Consider the following 19218-nt stretch of genomic DNA (forward strand, 5'->3'; position numbering starts at 1 on the left):
TTTTTAATTGCTGTAAAGCCGCTCTTTTCCCAGGACTGGGACTCAGAGCGGCTTTACAGCAATTAAAAAACAAACAAACAAACAAAAAGTACAATTAAAACATTTTAAAAATAAATAGATAAATGACATGCATTAAACAGAATGATTAAATTAGTCCAAAATTCCTGCCTGTTCTTATAGTGATTCCTTAAATGCCTGTTTGAAAGGTAGGTCTTCACCTGCCGTCGGAAAGCCATCAAGGAGGGAGCCATTCTTATCTCCCTGGGCAGGGAGTTCCAGAGTCTAGGGGCAGCCACTGAGAAGGCCCTCCATCGCGTCCCCACCAAATGTGTTTGTGAAAGTGTTGGGATGGAGAGAAGGGCTTGTCTAGAGGATCTCAGAGTCTGGGCAGGTTCATACCAGGAGAAACAGTCTGCCAAATAATGTGGACCTGAGCCATAGAGACATAAGCCTCTCTCTAACTCATATGCATGCACACACACATTCTCAGCTGTTTGCATTTTCTTGCTTGCTTTCTCCCTCACACCTTCTTAGACAGCTAATTCTTACACACATAGTCCCACGTCAGGGTCTCAGACTGAGGCCTGTTACAGACAGGCCAAAATAAAGCTGCTTCGAGTCACTTTGGAGGTATGGTACTGTATTTCAATGATGCATGCGTCCTAAGAGTCCAAAAGCCACACCAAAGCTACGCTCCTGTCCTAAGGACTGGAGTGCAGCTTTGGTATGGCTTTTGGACCCTTAGGACTCATGCATTATTGAAATACCATACCTCCAAAGTGACTCGAAGCAGCCTTATTTTGGCCTGTCTGTAACAGGCCACTGATTCACAGACTGTACTCACATTCGTGCACATGCCAATTCTCACATATGCACACATCAACACTCTTTCACTCACACACACATTCAAATTCAGTAATGCTCTCTTTCTGACTCTTTCCATCAGATATATTAATACTCACAGTTCCACACATAAATTGTCTTTGACATGCACACAGACACATACACACTTAGTCACATGCTTCATCTCTTTTTAAAAAAATATTTGCATTATACACTTTCTGCCTTTATAGCACTATTATTTCATTTAAACTAGGGTAGCTGCCTCCTGCGGAATCCTGGGGTTTGTAACTTACTGAGGTCTATGAGGTCTCTGACGGAGAAGTCTAAATGTCCCTCTTTGAACTGCAAATCCCAGGATTACACAGGTGGCAGCTATAGCAGTTAAAGTGGAATAGCAGCACTATAACAGTGCAGTGTGATATTGTTATGAGACAGTATGTATAAAAAGTTACATGCATTAAGCACCGGATTTATTTAAATAAAACTGTTCTAATTTGAACAAAGTTATTTCCTTATAAAATACCAAAATATGAATACACATGAATGTGTGAATGAAAATATGCACACTAATCAAACAAAATGTCTTTGCTATCAGTTGAGGGGGTGGGGATGTACAAAATCCACTTGTACATGTAAAGGGGGCCACAAGGATAAAAAGTTTGAGAACCACTGGCATAAGGGGCTAATTAAAGTGTAGTGTCTAGATCAAGGTAAATAGTAGTTCCATTCTATTTTATTTTGGTCAGTTCCTCACCTGGAAAACTGTGTCCAGTTCTGGGCACTACAATTCAAAATGGATGTTGACAAGCTGGAACGTGTCCAGAGGAGTGTGACCAAAATGGTGAAAGATCTGGAAACTACCAAGCCCTATGAAGACTGGTTTAGGGAACTGGGTATGTTTAGCCTGGAGAAGAGAAGATTAAGAGATGCCATGATATCTATGTTTAAATATTTGAAGGGAAGTTTGAAGCTTGTTTTCTGCTGCTCCAGAGACTAGGACACAGAGCAATGGCTTCAAATTACAGGGAAAAAAGACTCCACTTAAACATGATGAAGAACTTCCTGATAGTAAGAGCTGTTTGACAATGGAATACACTGCCTCAGAGTGCTATTGAGTTTCCTTCTTTAGAGGTGGGAATAGGGATTCAGCCTGTGGCGGATGGAGTTACACTCTTACTGAAATCTCAGGTTCACAGCCTGGGTGTGCTCTTGGACTTGAATCAGAGCCTGGATGCCCAGATTTCTATTGTCTCTGAGATCAGATATAGTGATTCCTCTCAAGCCCAGTTTCTGGGGAGAAAAAATGGGGATGGGGTGCAGTTCCCTTCATAGTTCTTGTGGGTCACCCATTCAGGGGATCTAGACAATCCCCTCATGGCAACAGAGTGCAGCCTGGGGGGATGGGATGGGGACATTCGAGTGGGATTTCTTTAACATCTTATGAATCACGTCACATCCAGATGAGTCTTGTGAATCCCCTCAGTCCCCCTCCCACTTCTTGGGCAAATTTTGTTAATGTCCCAAACTAGAGATCTCTCCTCTCCAGTTTCCCAGGCCTTGCCTCCTGAATCTTGCAGGAGACAGAAGGAACTTCTCCGCTGATTCACCAAAGCATTTCTGCATTTTTGGAAAGTGACAACATTAATTTGAGGTGCTCTTGGGCCAGCCACTTTCTACCTCACTGGGCTGTTGTGCAGATATACCTCCTTCTGACATCTACACTGAGCTTTCCATTTTACCAAGTGGTCTCTCCCCACCACACCAAAAAAAATCACATTTACAAAATTAATGTATGACTCACAACAATCATCAATTGTGATTGCAGATGGGTATTTTCAATCCTAGATTTAATTTTCTTTTCTCAATCTGCCATCTACAAAACACAAATCCTCTATTTTTCTTAAATCTGGTGAAGCCTTAGGTTGGGAAGGAACCAAGAGATGTGTTAGCAACCAACACCCAAGGGGCAGGGTGTTATCAGTACTCTGATGACACTCAGATATATTTCTCTATGTCTCAGTCTATAGCTTTGGCTTCAGATGGTGTCTCTCTTCTCAGTGATTGTCTTAAAGCAGTAATGGACTGTATGAGGGAAAACAAATTGAAGCTGAATCCAGACAAAACGGAGGTACTCACGGTAATGGTGCCAAACCCAGGCATCAGGATACAACCTCCAGTCCTAGAAGGGGTCACACTCTCCTCCAAGGACTGTGTTCGCAGTCTGGGGGTGCTCCAGGACTAGTTGCTCCTAATGACGAATCAGGTAAATGCGACAGTTAGGAAGGCCTGCTGTCAGCTTCGGCTGATATGCCAGCTGCACCCTTCCCTGGAAGTTAGGGACCTTGAGACCGTAATACATGCTCTGGTAACCTCCTGTCTGGATTCCTATAATGCATTCTACGTGGAGCTTACCCTTGCACTTGTCCCAGAAACTTCAACTAGTACAGAGTATGGCAGCCAGACTGGTCTCAGGCACATCACCCATCTTAAGATCACTTCACTGGCTGCCCATTAGATTCTGGGCCCAGTACAAGGTGTTGGTTCTTACCAATAAAACCCTAAATGGCTTTGGTCCAACCTATCTTTGGGACCACCTCCTCCCATATAATCCACCCAGCGCACTCAGGTCCTCTGGGAGGAATCTGTTACAGCCTTTAAGAATGAGATTGTCTATGACCACCCAGAGGACCTTTTCGGCTATCGCTCCCAGACTATGGAAGGGCTGCCAGATGAGATCTGTCACATCACCACCTTTAACAGTTTCAAGAAAGCCGCTAAGATGGATCTCTTCCGGCAGGCCTTTCTTGAATAAATTCCTGGCCACCAAAAGAAAGGAAATCCAGCTTCTGACCCGACTTCACTATAGCTACTATTTATCATTGTGAGTTTTAATTGCGTTTTAATTTTAATTTGTTTAATTCTATTTTAAGGGTGGGTGGGAATTATGGTCAGGGAATGTTTATTTTTAATGTTGTAAGCTGCCCCAATTGCGTTTCGTAGAGGGGCAGGATAGGAATAAATTGTATTATTATTATTATGATGAAGATGATGATGATGATGATTAGGACAGTCAGTGAGGAAGAATAGGGGAACATGGAGAAGCTACAAAGTTTGCTTTGCCTGAGCCTTGGGAGAAAGGAAGAGACCCTGCTCCTTCCTCTCCTGAGCCTGATCTGCTTTGGACTCATTCTGGACTCAGTTTGGAGCAACAAAAGCAAGCAGCAGAGCCCAAAGGGGCAAATGGGAGGAGGAGGAGGGAGACTGGGCCATCTTGAAAGCAGGTGGAAATGTGGGGCAACAGAGGATTAAAAGCAGGACTCTCCCTCCCAACTGGGGCTGTTGTAGAGAACAGTGGGGGGGGGGTTACTGCCTTTTTATCTTCCTTGTGGGGCTTTCTATGGGGGGAGGGTAATAAAAACTAGGGGGCAGATTCAGTTTGGCTCCTCCTTCTGGTGGCTCCCTTCTTGGCTTTGCCTCCTTGGGCTCTTTGCTCCCCCCACCACCCCCCCCCCCGATCCACCCCTTCTCCCTCCTTTCCGAGACTCCAGGCAAAAGGCCGCCTGCCTTCCTTCCTCCCCTGAAGGAGGCTGCTTTTCCCTTAGAGTTCATTCATTTGAAAACTGTGGGCTCCCCTTTCTCTAAATCCGGGCGTGTCTCTCTGGAAATGATTAGGGAGAGCCTCTGCCTTCCTGGGGGGCAACTTGGGAGGGAGATCAGGGTCAGAAGAGACCCAAGGGCCCGTCCAGCCCAGCCCCATTCTGCCATGCAGGAACTCTCCATCAAAGCATCCTTCGCCTCTTTTAATGTTGGCTTGCCTTGTTCTCTCTGAACCCCCCCAGACACCCCCAGAGGAGGAGGGGGAGGAGGAGGGGGGCTGGCTCGAAGGGGGCTTCTCCTCCTTCCCAGAGTCTTCTGGGGAATTTGGGGTCCCTCCATTAACTTACCTTCCTCCTCTCCGACAAAGAGGCCGAGAAAGACCCCCTTCTCCCCCCCCACCGGAAATGAGGTCAGAGGGGGTCCCTCCCTCATGTTCTTCTCCCCCTCCTTAACAGCATTTCTGGCCTCTCTAGGAATCTGCTCTCGCTGCTCCTTGGAAGAGGAGGAGGGAGAGGGGCTTCTTCCTTCCTGCAAAGGAACCTGGGAGGAGGAGGGTCCCAGGGGAAGGGATTGGGGGGAGTTGGGGCTGCTGTTGCCTTCAGTCCTTTCTGACTCATGGAGGCCCTCAGGGGAACCTCTCCTGGGTTTTCTTGGCGAGGTTTGTCTTAGAGGCAGCTTGCCCTTGCCTTGCCCTGAGGCTGAGAGAGTGTGACTTCTTGCCCAAGGACCCCACCAAGTGGATCTCAATGGCCAAGCCAGGACCCGAACCCAGGACCCCGGAGTTGGAACCCAACCCTCGGGCCAGAGTGTCTCCCAAATATTTGTTTGGGGGGGGAGGAGCTAATACTCCAGAGGACAGGATCAAGACTCAAAATGACCTGAACAGACTAGAAAACTGGGCCATAGCTAACAAAATGAATTTCAACACAGAGAAATGTAAGGTACTGCACTTAGGGCGGAAAAACGAAAAGCACAGATATAGGATGGAGGACACCTGGCTGAATGAAAGTACATGTGAAAGGGATCTGGGAGTCCAAGTAGACCATAAGTTGAACATGAGTCAACAATGTGATGCGGCAGCTAACAAGGCCAATGCGATTTTAGGTTGTATCAATAGAAGTATAGTGTCTAGATCAAGGGAAGTCATAGTGCCACTGTATTCTGCTCTGGTCAGGCCCCACCTGGAACAAACTCCCCCGGAGTGTAGTGGAGTCTCCTTCTTTGGGGGTCTTCAAGCAGAGGCTGGATGGCCATCTGTCAGGGTTGCTTTGATTGTGATTTCCTGCATGGCAGAATGGGGTTGGACTGGATGGCCCTTGTGGTCTCTTCCAACTCTATCATTCTATGACAGAAGCTCCCCTGGAAATAAAGGAATAAAGAGGCAGAATAAATTCCCCTTGAAAGAAAGGAAGGGAAGAAGGAGGGATAGAAGTAGATAAAGAAAGGGGAGGAGGGAGGAGTCCCTGGGCTTCCTGGACTCCTTCCCTGAAACCCTTTTTCTTTAGCTTCTTCTATGAAAAAGGGGGAGGGAAAGGGGGCCAGTATGAGTTTTATTTCACCCCTTCCAAGCCTCTGGGGGGGGGGGGAAGCCTCACTAGTGACTTTCAAACTTCTTTGTCCCCAGTTAGAATCATAGAGTTAAAAGAGACCGCAAGAAGGGCCATGCAGTCTAACCCCATTCTGCCATGCAATCAATCAATCACAATCAAAGCATCCCCAACAGATGGCCATCCAGCCTCTGCTTAAAGGCCTCTAAGGAAGGAGACTCCATCACTTTGAGGACAGCCCTTACTGTCCGGAGGTTCCTCCTAATGTTGAGGTGGGATCTCTTTTCCTGGAGCTTTGCTCCTGGTCCTAGTCTCTGGAGCAGCAGAAAACAAGCTCGCTCCCTCCTCTAGAAGAAATAAAAGTACCTTTTGTGAAATGGGAACATTCTGAGGGTCTTGTCTTCAAGGTTCCTTATAGCCAGCAAGGGAGTGAGCGAGCCAGCCATCGGGTGGGAGGGGAGCAAAAAGGGGAAAGCAGCCAGTGAGCACAGAGGGAAGGAGGAAGAGAGAATGCAGCCCTGGTGAGTGAAAGGAGTCCAGCTGAGCACATGAGGGGAAAGAGCCATCCAGGCTTTCATTTCTTCTGTGGCAACTGCCCAGAAGCAACCTGCCAACACAGAATGGCTGAATAGGTGAGAAGGGAGACTTAGAAAGTAGCCACAAGACACCTGACACACACACATACTTCACTCAACCTAAGGACCCATAGTTATGTACCTGACGAAGCGGCGGAGTGATTTAGGTCTGGCAGATAAGAAGCTCTTGGACTTTTTGGTGACATGTGGTAGTTGTGCTGGAGATCTGGAGAAGAAGAAGGTTAAGAGATGATATGATAGCCCTTTTAGATACTTAAAGGGATGCATATTGAGGAGGGAGCAAGCTTGTTTTCTGCTGGATGGCCATCTGTCAGGGATGCTTTGATTAGATTTCCTGCATGGCAGAATGGGGTGGACTGGATGGCCTTCTGGTCTCTTCCAACTGTATGATTCTGTGTGTTTACTGCTGCTGTTGTGGCAGCAAGTGTGTGTGCATTTTGATATTCCATTAAAAAAACCCTGCATTTAATTAATCCAACAGTCTCCTCTTAATCCAAATGAAATACTTCATTCTTTGGAACGTAGATGTAGGTTCTTTTTTCCCTGTGTAGTACATATGTTTCACTGAATAAATGTTTGAAATTGGGAGGCTTAATCACATTAATTTAAACCACATTACTTTTGATTGTTTAATCCTAGGCACATTTGAATTCTGCACTGGCAGAGACAGCTGCCTGCCTCATGCCTCAGGTAATGCAGAACATTCCATTCCATTAGAGAAATAGAAATTGATTGAATACTACACAACAAAGCAAAACTCTCCCTTGTAGCTTTAAGAAAATAAAAGTATAGTTTAAAAACAACTTAGATAGTCTGTTGGTCATCTTATTTATGTGGCTGTTCATTAAGAAAAGTCCTCAATGTTTTAGAAAAACAATAACAATAATGATGCGACAGCCAGGAGTGACTGTTATCAGCTTCGGCTGATACGCCAGTTGAGCTCCTACCTGGTAGCAGGTCATACATGCTCTAGTAACCTCTTGCCTTGATTTTTTGCAATACACTCTACATGGGGCAGCCTTTGTGCCATGTCCAGAAGCTCCAATTGATACAAAACATGGCAGTCAGACTGGTCGCCAGAAAATCCAAGTTCAACCATATTACAACACACTATTTTAAAATCACAATTGGCTGCCTGTAGCTCCAGTGTGTGTGTGGGTGTGGTGTGTAGAACACACACACACACCACAACCACCCTCCATTTATCTGGTATCTGTTCGGCAATTAGAGTTTGCAAAAAAAAAGAAAATTGGGGCACTTCCGAAGTTAAACAGGAAGAAGGATGAGAGTGATGCACCCAGGGCTCATTTCCAGAAGGGTGGATTTTCTTCCTGGGGAAGGGAGGGCGTTTGGAAAGAAGCAATTGGAGAGGTGGTTCTCTTTTCAAGGAGTCATGCCTTCTCAAGATGTGGCCAAAGTATGACAGCCTCATTTTAATCATCTTGGCTTCCAAGGAGAGTTCAAACTTAATCTGTTCTAGGACCCAATTATTTTATTTTTGGGTCTAAATAGTATCCTCAGCACTCTTATCAAGCACTACATCTCAATGAATTGGTATAACTTTTCCCTTAACTCGATATTTACTACATATTTCATTCTCATTTCAGTTTTCATTTTTCCCCCCCCCCCATTGCTCTAATTTAATACTTTATTTATACTATTGCCCATTGCACACAAAATGCCTTGATACTTTCATCTTCTAATTCCCATTTTAGAATTTAGATATCCGTTTTTATTCATTATCATTACTATTTTCTCCAAATCTTGATCGCCCACCCCTATTACCGTGTGTCTTATTGTCAATTTTAAATCGTTCTAGCAACGTCTGTAGGCAAATCAATTGCTATAACAGTGCACCCTTTTTTACGCAGAAAGTAATGGGGCTTGTGCATGGTGCGGCAGCGTGCGCGCTTCATTAATCTTAATGGGACGCGCCACCCCTTGTGTCCCGTGTGCAGCTTTCAGCGTATGCCAAAAGCCGCGTATAGTGCGCCCGCATATGATGCAGGTGCACTGTATATCCATTTTCCACAATTTCTCCTATGTTTTTTAGATTAACCTTACCTTGATATTGTTAATGATATCAGCATATCAATCCATTTGCCTTTTCTATATTGTTCACTTCGATCAGCACTTCTCCAGGAGAGGTCCAAAGAGATAGTTTGGGGCAACCATTTTGCTTTATATTTACCACACACACACAATGATTTATGTAAAAATGATTATTAAAGTTTTTGTCTGCATTAAGTTTATCATAAAAGAGATAACGGTGAAAACCAAATTTTAAATCCACCCCTTCCAAATTCAGACTTCTGATGTTCTCTAATTCGACCTAGTCCATCATCCAGTCTAGCGCACATGCATAAAAATACCATTCAAAATTGGGGGAGAGCACAATCCACCTATTTCAGTCATGTCTTGAAAGTATTTTAATTTTAACTCTAGGTTTTTCTGCTTTGCCAAATAAAAGTCCTAATATCCTTATTCCATTTACGAAGGGGGCATCATTGTAATAATTGGTACATTTTGGAAGAGAAAAATCATTTTGGGAGCACCGACATTTTATAACTGTCTCTGCAAACAAAAAATATTTTATTTCACCCACTTTCTCACTAGTGTGAACATTACAATGCCTCAAAAGGACGTTGGGTAACTTACCGGTGCACTTCATTCCTGCAGAGAAGTCATGGCCCTGGAATCTGGGTTAGCTCCTCCTATGTTGCTCCTGTAGGCAGGGACAAAAACAAAAGACCGGCCCTTTAGGGAGGGCTATGCCCCCCTGAGCCTCAGTCAATAACAAAGCCAAGCGACTAGTAAGGTAATCAAGGAACGAACTTCTGTAACCGCAGCTAAGGGTTAACTAGAACACCTTAGAAAAACTAGTCCAAGAACAAACAAGAATCTCAGAATACCAATCCAGCAACAAAAAGAAGAACAAGGCAGGTCCACCAGAGCCAGGCAGGGTCAGAGGCCGCAGGCAGCACCCGGGTGGGCAGGATGCCAGGAGCCCTTCTCTGCAGGAAATGACGTGTCCACGGTAAGTACCCAACGTTCCTTTTTCCCAGCAGAGAGGGGCCCTGTCCGCCTGTAATCTGGGATTTACAAAGCCCTCTCGAACGGGAGGGAGGTGCTGCTAGGAGACTGTGGCCCCTGACAACAATCTGTTGGAGGAACCTCCTTTCAATGACGCCCCAGCGGACTGAGACAACACGTCCAGTGTTGTAAATGTCTTATGAAGGTCGAAGGCGACTTCCATGTGGCCACCCTGCAAATACTGACAGGGAGGCGCTGTGGTCAAGGCCGCAGGGGTAGATGCACTCCGGTTGAGTGCACCATCAACCCCATTGGGTGGAGTGAGGTCAAGAGTTCAGTAGTCTTTTGAATTCAAGACCTGATTCACATTACTCTCAGAGTCGAGACTGGTACCCTGGCACCCCAAAGAGCCCAGGCGAAAGGGAAGAAACAACTCAGATGACTAGGGGTTGAAGTCCTTTTGATGTAGATTTAGAGGGCTCTGCACACATCCAATGTGTGCCAGGTCTTTTCCAAGTCCTCTTAGTACTGGGGCAGAATGAAGGCAGGGAAGATGTCCCTGTGCAAAACAACCTGAAAGGCTGAGTTGACCCCAGGCACGAAGGTAGGGTCTGGACGAAGGCACACTGGAGACAGGCCTAAAAATACACAAGTCTTACGTACCGACAGGGGCCCAGCTCTGACAACCCATCTGGGCGGAGGGAATGGCCGTGAGAAAGATGACCTTGAGGGGAGAGGTGTTTTGAGGAGGCCTCCCAAAGGGACTTGATCGGCCCAACCGTCAGAGCTTCTAAGACCGTGTTCACATCCCAAGATGGAAAACGATGTCTGTGGGCAGGCCCTGTTGGAAAACTCATCCCCTCAACAGGCCTCTTAATGTGAGGATGGCTGCCATTCTATGCGCTCTCGTATGGAGCAGAAACGACGTGATGGCAGACACCTGCCTTAAAACCATGATAGGTCAAGTCCCTTCTTAATGTCAGCTTGGATGGACTATAGCAGGTCAGCCACTGAAAAACCTGAGCAGTTGATGAGAACTTGCCCAACAGTGGATTATGTGATCAATCAGAATAGAACTGATCTAATTGGACCTATGGCAGCTTACAGCCTATCTCGATCACCTTGTCAACTGGTTATAGCAATGAAGGTGATATAAGGTGATTTCATTCATAGTAAGTAATAAGACTTACATTCTGAAAGAGAATGTTAATGTCTGACTTCCAATTAAAATTTCAAAACAATGTGCTTCTTTACTGGGACAATCTGTGAACCTGTGGTAAAATAAGACTAATCCCATGGTTAGGGCACAGAGACATTGGATTAACCTTTATCTCGCAGACATTGGAGAGTCCATGTAGAAGCATAGATGCACTCTGTGTGTTAACAGGGCATGTGGTCAGAATTAGTCTGAGTTCATCTGAGGATGAACTAGTCTAGAGGGGCTTCAAAATCCACCACCCCAAACTCCATGTAGCCGGCTATCCTCAACCTGTATGAAGGCTGAGGGGTCTCCTCTCGGCTAAATGAACTGCTGATAAAGGAGACATGAAATGGGACCAGGGGCTTGGCAAGGATAAGCCCTCTGGTATCTAATTTTGAGGAGAGAGTTTTCTTTCTCTCCACAAAAGAGGATCGGTCAAAGGAAACACAAACCTAAATTTAAAATAGTATAAGTGGGCCCTCAATATGTACTGGAGTTGGATTTAGGACTTTTGCATGGATACTAAATCCTGGAAGCTCAAGGCACTAAAATATAATCACATAGTAAAATGGAGTCTCTTATATAAATAGTAAAATCATAGTTGCTGTGTCGTATTTTGTTTGTTTTTTTGGAATATATATATTATATATTATATATAGATATACCACACACACACAACATACATATTTACAAGCTGTGGTCATATAGGTGGCTGGGTATAAGTCCTCTATTTGGAGCTGTATGGTATATTAAATCTGAGCATTTTTAACTAGCAGAAAACAAGCATAAGCACTAGGAAATCCGTTTTTCCAGCCCCAAGGTAGTAACAATGGTGTTGTTTTGGACCAGACCATGCCATGAAAACCCAATCAGGGATAAGACACTCACCCACACAGCAGCTAACCTTATGACCATAAAACCAAGAATCAGGGAGTTGGAATGAGACCACAAGGACCATCAAGTCCACCCCCTGCCATGCAGAAAATCACAATCAAAGCATGCCCAACATATGCAAAGGAATTTGTAGCTTCCTGAGACAACTAAAAGAAAGAGATTGGCAGCCTGAACTTCATGGCCTTGAGCCCAAATTCATCATATGCGAGATAGACCCTTGTTACAATAGGCCTATCCAGGGCAGGGAGCAGTAGAATGGCAAGCCCTCATCAGGCATCGTCATTTAAAATGTAACTATCTAGAAAGGTAAGAGGCAATTGTGGTCTTTTGTGGCAGAGTCCTCAGGGCTCTGCAGGATGTCCTGAATAGGATTTGAAGCCAACCTCTTAGCAGAAAAAACTGACTAGATAGTTTTTAAAACACTCGGAAGAACCATCTCATGGAAGAAACTGTGTATTTTTTGTTTCTTCCTTTAAAAACAGACATCCTCTCCAAGAAAGAAGGGAAGGCAAGGAGAGCCACACTTTTGAGGCTAGCTGCTGAGGTGTACTGTTTTATAACAGGAACATATCCTTTTGCCCCACTCAAATGGAGTTTGGTTGGTCACCTTAATCCAATATATCTGTCCACCTCATATGAGATGTTCTTAGGCAAAGATCCTCAATGCATGTAAGCATAGAGGTTGCTGAGTGACCAGAGACCTGCTCCTTGCGTGAGTCACCCTGTTTATAGGCATTTTAAAGGAATCTGTATTGTTAAAGCTTTATGCTTATAGAGAAGTGCTATGGCTGACAACAGTTTTGTACAAGGAGGTAGAACATGTGCTCATCCTATGTCTTTCTTGGCTGTTCGACCTAAGGCAAAAAAGGCTCTGGACCTAATGGAGACAGTGAGGGAAGGCCCATGAGGAGCAAGAAGGGTCATCAAGTGGCTTTATAGGCTAGCCCCTTCCCTTGAAGAATTAGTGGTTCCTCCAGGCATCTTCCTCTGGCCTGGAAAAAGGAGAGGGGGGTGAGCAGAAACAGCACAACTCAAACCTCATGTGCTAACAGTAATAAAATGAACACCAGAAAGGTTAACCAGTATCTCTTGTGTAAATCTGAGTCCCCAGCCCTGTTGCTGTGGGGGCTCTCCCTTTCCAAGCTTTGCCCCATCAAGGGAGGCTGCCTGGGCAGTAGCTTCTTCGGCACTGAGGAAACTGCTCCTGGGTAGCAGTGACTAAGATCATTGCTAATCATGGGTAGATAGCTGCATATGGCCTGTAGTGTAGCCCTGATACTCACAGGGCACGGGTTTGATTTATGTTTAAAACAGCCCCAACCTCAAGCTGGGGTTTACAGCTTAGCCCTTTTAATTTCAGGCAGGCTTTATAGTAACCTGGCTGCATTATGAAGCGCAGCTTGGTCCTCAACTCCCTCCCACTTACATAGGTAGCTGGGAAGGGCAGAGGGACTGCTGTGGGACATGGCTCTACATTTACCCGAGGTAAGTCTGTGCCCTGAGAAAGGATAATCTCTGAGGGAAAGGAGAGGCCAAGCACTCAAGTCTCGCCTCAAGAGTGCCACGCTTTGGGGCAGCCAAACAATGGGGGGTGAAGGGAACTCTCCACCCATGATATACACAAATGGTGTAACACCTTTTTGTTGTTGTAATTTTTGGGGAGGGAACACAGGAGGATGTGTATCCATGTGTCCTCGTCCAGAATCCTTGGTGGGAAGAGAGACCCAAGGGCCATCCAGTCCAACCCCATTCTCCCATGCAGGAACCTCATCAAAGCAATACCCGAGAGATGGCCCTCCAGCCTCTGTTTAAAGTGCGTGGCAAGGCCATGCTCTCTCTTGGGGAGGACATGAGCCCCTTCGTGCTTGGTTGTGGGATGCTCTGGTGGCAGCCAAAAAAAACCATTTAGAGTTGGAAGCTTCAGCTCCTGCTGGGCCAATTCTAGCTTCCTTTACCGGCCATGTGTCTGGTGCAACACAGAGGAGGAATTCCTCTGCCTCCTTACACACCATCTCATCTATAGAATTCAAGGAATGTGCAGGAGCCCTGGCAACACCACCATGTTTTTCCCAGACTAGCAAAAGGACCCCCCACCTGTTAGGGTCCAGGGTGCCATTGGGGCCAGAGATGGGAAGGAGGGGGAGACCAAGGGTTAATGCCCCCCATCTGCCCTCCTGGCAGAGTCCCCCAAACCTTATGCTAGGCAATGGCCTGCAATGGCCATGGCAGAGGCCATGGCAATGCCTGCCCTGAGCGAGGGCATTAGGATCTGGCAAAGGTTCTTTGGTGGCTGAGAGAGAGGGGCCCCTGGTACTCACCGTTCTCCTGTGACTTCTGGCTGGCTTGCCTCTCTGACCTTGGGCATCTCAGGCTGTGCAGGGTGATGCAGAGAAATCCTTGCCATGGCTTTTGGCTGGCCTGTCCTCTGAACTCTGGCTGGGCAGAGATGCTGAGGAGGAATTTCCATGACTTCTGGCCAGTTTCCTCACAGATCCCTGGCCTTAAACAGGCGGGGCAGGTGATGCAGAGAAATCCTTTGCCATGGCTTTTGGCTGGCCTGTCTCTGAACTCTGGCTGGGCAGAGATGCTGAGGAAGGAAGTTTCCATGACTTCTGGCCAGTTTCCTCACTGATCCCTGGCCTTAACGGCTGGGCAGAGGTGAGGTGGGAGAACAGAGACATGGAGGGGAAAACCCTCACCATCTGTTCCCACGGCTCCCAATGTGCTGCAATGCTGTTTGCAGAAATCTCCTGTGCTCCCACCAGAAAGGGGGCAGCTTTGGAGGAAAGGGAGATCATTGGCAAAGCCAAGACCTTCTCCAATCCTGGAGCCCTTGCCATTTTAAGTCTTCTTCATGCTTCCAAGGCTGTAGTAAAAAGCCAGAGCCAACAGCAACACATCCCAAGGGTCCTCCCTCTGAAGCCATCTCCCTGTTGACTGGCAGACCCTGACTAGGGAAGCCTGGGTTAAGAGGCCCTTCACCCATGCTCTCAGGTCCTCTGCCATAGCCACCACCAAGGAAAGGGGGAAAGGCAGGAGAGGAAAGAAGGAAGCCAAGAAAACTCTCAACCCGCTTTCGCAGAAAGGAAAACTTCGCTGCTCTCGAAGAGAACATCCTGCTAGGAGCATAGGCAGGAACAAGACTGAGGCTCAGGGGGGCTAGCTCCTCCCTATATAGGGCCGGTCTTTTGGTTTATTGTCCCTGCCTACAGGAGCAAATAGGAGACAGAACCCGATTACAGAGGACAGGACCCTCTCTGCTGGGAAATGGTTGACTTCCAAGCAAAACATTTATGAGACACATATGTGACCACTGAGTAAAACATTTTCCACACTTTCTGCGCTGCATTTGTATGGTTTTGTCTCCTGTGTAGACTCTGTGATGAGTCACAATCGTTGACTTGGTGAGCAAAACACTACTTGCATTCATAATGTTTCTCTATGTGGACTCTCTGGTGTCCTTATGTCACACGGATTGAGCGTGAATGTGATTTTCAGTAATCCTGCCAGATCTTGAGATACCCTTTGCAAATCAAGAAGCGTACCAGACAGTATTAATGATGAAGACATTTATGTTCAGGTGATAAGCAGATGCTATTTACAGAAGCAGGAAGAGAACAGAGTTCCAGGATCGAAGGATACACTCTCTTACTCCTAAGTAGCTCACAGCCACACAGAGTTAAACTAGAACTCTCACAGTACTCACAGACCAACTGCAACTGCACTCTCCCACGACTCCCTAACTACAATTCACTCTTCACAATAATGTTGACATTACCTCAGCCTTATGTACATTGGCTGCTGCAACTCCCCAGTACATGGCATAATGCCTTACATTATTCATGCCATGTTTCATCTACAGGTGCAGTGTTCAATACACAAGCCATCTCAAGGACATTTATCACCAGATATCCTGGCCTGTACACACAACCATGCATACATCATGACTGCAGTTCTGCAGATCTATTTCATATCAGAAAAGGTGACATCTTAAACATGACTTGTCAGCAGAACATTTTCCACATACTGGCATTTGTAGTTTCTCTCCTGTGTGGACTCTCTGATGAATGACAAAGTGTGACTGTGTCAGCAAAACATTTAACACACTCCTGGCATTGTTATGATTTCTCTCCTGTGTGGACTCTCAAGTGCAGCCCCAGGTGTGACTTTTGAGAAAACACATTCCACACTGCTGACCATCCATAAACGTTTTCTCTCCTGTGTGGATTCTCTGGTGTCTCTTAAGCTGTGACTAGTCTACAAAACATTTTCTACACATGCTGGCATTGTATGCTTTATCTCCTGTGTGGATTCTCTGATGCGTTGACAAAGTTTGACCTGCCAGCAAAACATTTTCCACACTCTTGCATTTGTTGGTTTCTCTCCCGGTGGACTCTCTGAGAATGACAAGGTCTGACTGTCGGAGCAAAACATTTCCCAGACTGCTAGCATTTAGATTATTATTATTATTATTAACCTTTATTTATAAAGCGCTGTAAATTTACATAGCGCTGTATATACAAGCTTTTTAATTGGACGGTTCCCTGCCTGCAGGCTTACATCTAAAAAGACAGGACACAAAGGAGAAGGGAGTGGTGGAGGGGAAGGGGATCACCTGTATGGCATCCCTGATGAACCCACAAGGGCTGACATGTCAGCAAAACATTTTCCACACATGATGGAATTTGTAATGCGTTCTCTCCTGTGTGGACTCTGTGATGAGTCACAAGAACTGACTTGTCAGTAAAACCTTTCCCACACTGCCGGCATTTGTGCAGTTTCTCTCCTGTGTGGACTCTCTGATGTTTAACAAGGTTTGACTTGTGAGCAAAACATTTTCCACACTGCTGGCATTTGTATGCTTTCTCTCCTGTGTGGACTCTTAAATGCTGCTCCAGGTGTGGCCTTTGAGAAAAACACTTTCCACACTGAAGGCATTAATAAGGTTTTTCTCCTGTGTGGACTCTCAAGTGCTTCACCAGGTCTGACCTTGCAATAAAACACTTTCCACATTGCTGGCATTCATAAGGCTTCTCTCCTGTGTGGAATCTCTGGTGTCTCTCAAGCAGTGACTTGCCAGCAAAATATTTTCGACACTGCTGGCATTTGTATGGTTTCTCTCCTGTGTGGACTCTCATGTGCTTCCTGAGGTATGACCTTTCACCAAAATACTTTCCACACTGTTGGCATTTGTGTGGTTTCTCTGCTGTGTGATTCACAAGGTCTTCTGCAGAGGACAAGGACAGACAAGATTGATTCTCAAGGTCTCCTGTAAAGGACAAGGACAGACACGACAGAAAAGACTGAAGTCCATGCTGGAATCAGAAGCTGTGCTGCGGGGGTGACAGCAGCATTGTCCTGGGCTTTCTCCCTTCTTCTCTGCCCTGGGCCTTCTCCCTGGATAGAAACCCCTGGATGCACCCCTCCTGCCCCATTGACACAACTGGGAAGGGGATGAAGGCTGCCTTCTGATGACAGCATGGATTCGGAAAACATGGGGGAGAGGGAGGCTGCCTTCCAAATCATGCATGGACACAAAAAGCATGGGGGGGGGGGGGTCCAGCATAGACCTAGAAGGCATGGGAGAGAGGCTGTCATTTTGACCCCAGCCCCCACACCGGGTGACACCTTGGCTGGGGATGCTACTGTCCAAATATATTTCTCCATGCCTTCAGATATAGCCTCAGGTAAGGATAGTGTGTCCTCTCTGAATAAATACCTGAAGGAGGTAATGGGCTGGATACACTGAGGAAAAACAAATTGCTGAATCCAGTCAAGACAGAAGTGTTTACTGTAAGGTTGTAACCTGGGTTTGGAGGTGTGTCAACAAGTCCTGGATGGGGTTATACTCCTGAAAAACTATGTTCACAGCTTGGGCTGCTGCTATATCTGTTGCTCCAAATAACAGCTCATAGATGTGATAGATAAGAGTGCTATCAGCTTCATCTATTACGCTAGCTGCACCCACTCCTAGAGCTGGAGGACCTAAAGATGGTAGTGCATAGGCTGGAAACATCAAGGTTGGACTTTTATTTACATTTATTCATTTGGATTATTTATATCCTGCTCTTCAGCCAAAAAGGCTCTCAGAGCTGTACCAAGTTCAGAAACTTCAATTAGTTCAGAACACAGCAGCCAGATTGATTACTGGGACATCTATAAGTATTCATATAACCCCAATATAGTAGAGTCTCGATTATCTGACATAAATGGGCAGGCTGATAGTCGGATAGCCAAAAATGTCGGATAATCTGGAGGGTCTAAGAAAAGCCTTGAAATCACTATGAATTGCAAACGTATTGAAGTTTTATTGCAGTAACTGTAAAAGTAACATTGCAGTAACGTTACAGTAACAACATTTTTTGTTTGAGGGCATGTTGGGGGCACACAGAAATGCCTACAGCCACACCTACAAGCAGCTGCGACGTTGGATAATCCAGAATGTCGGATGACTGAAGGACGGCTAATCGAGACTCTACTATATTTAAATCACTGCACTGGCTGCCAATCAGTTTCCAATCAAAGTACAAAGAGTTAGTTATTATCTTTAAAACCCTACATGGTTTGGATCCAGGTTACTTACAGGATCGCCTCCTCCCATATAATCTGCCCCATACACTCAGATCCTCTGACAGACATTTACCCCAGTCAGCCTGGACAGTCACAGTACTTTTTCTTCAGCTGCCCCTTCAGCTGTGGGATGACCTGCCAGAAGAGACTGAACAGATGGATATGCTGTCTGAACTAAAAACAACATTGAAAACTAATTTCTTCCAGCCGGCCTATTGAACTGATTTTTAAATTTTAAACTATGAAATTTAAGTATAGTCTGTTTTAATATGTGTCTTGTTTATTCTTTTAACTGATGTATGCTTTAACTGACATTGTGTTCTTAACTGATGCACAGTTGTTGATCTGTTGTTGTTCCCTGTCTCAATCCATGAGGAGAAGCAGGAAACATATATCATTACTATTACTACTACTACTACTACTACTATTATTATTATTATTGACGATCAGTGGCAGAAGCAGGAAGGAGAAGCTTTATTGTGAGTCACTTTAAGTCTCATTTGGGTAGAATCATAGAGTTAGAAGAGACCACAAGGGCATCCAGTGCAACCCCCATGCCATGCAGGAAATTTCAATCAAAGCATCCCCGACAGATGGCCATAAAACCTCTACTTAAAGACCTCCGAGGAAGGAGACTCCACTACACTCCGAGGAAGGAGTGTGTTCCACTGTCGAAGAGCCCTTACTGTCAGGAAGTTCTTCCTAATGTTGAGGTGGAATCTCTTTTCCTGGAGCTTGCAACCATTGTTCTGGATTCTAGTCTCTGGAGCAGCAGAAAACAAACTTGCTCCCTCCTCAATATGAAATCCTTTCAAATATTTAAACAGGGCTATCATATCACCTCTTAACCTTCTTTTCTCCAGGCTAAACAGCTCCCTAAGGTGTTCCTCATAGGGCATGGTTTCCAGACCCTTCACCATTTTAGTTGCCCTCCTTT

General features: G+C 45.7%; 1 protein-coding gene and 1 pseudogene across 3 annotated transcripts in view; one reads left to right on the top strand and one right to left on the bottom strand.

Annotated features, from left to right (window-relative positions):
- Positions 1 to 19218, top strand: part of LOC121923054 — a 173083-nt pseudogene that overhangs the window by 62801 nt on the left and 91064 nt on the right.
- The window catches only part of LOC121923045 (zinc finger protein 554-like), a 36027-nt gene continuing 33141 nt past the window's right edge, over positions 16333 to 19218 (bottom strand). For 2 of the 3 annotated variants that reach the window (XM_042453167.1, XM_042453166.1), the window contains one exon: positions 16333 to 16980. In XM_042453167.1, the coding sequence (XP_042309101.1) occupies positions 16649 to 16980 (332 nt within the window). In that variant the 3' untranslated portion in view covers positions 16333 to 16648. The remainder of the gene's footprint in view (positions 16981 to 19218) is intronic. The other variant, XM_042453168.1, reaches the window with a different exon arrangement.

Source organism: Sceloporus undulatus, chromosome 2, assembly GCF_019175285.1.
Source record: "Sceloporus undulatus isolate JIND9_A2432 ecotype Alabama chromosome 2, SceUnd_v1.1, whole genome shotgun sequence".
Lineage (NCBI taxonomy): Eukaryota > Metazoa > Chordata > Lepidosauria > Squamata > Phrynosomatidae > Sceloporus > Sceloporus undulatus.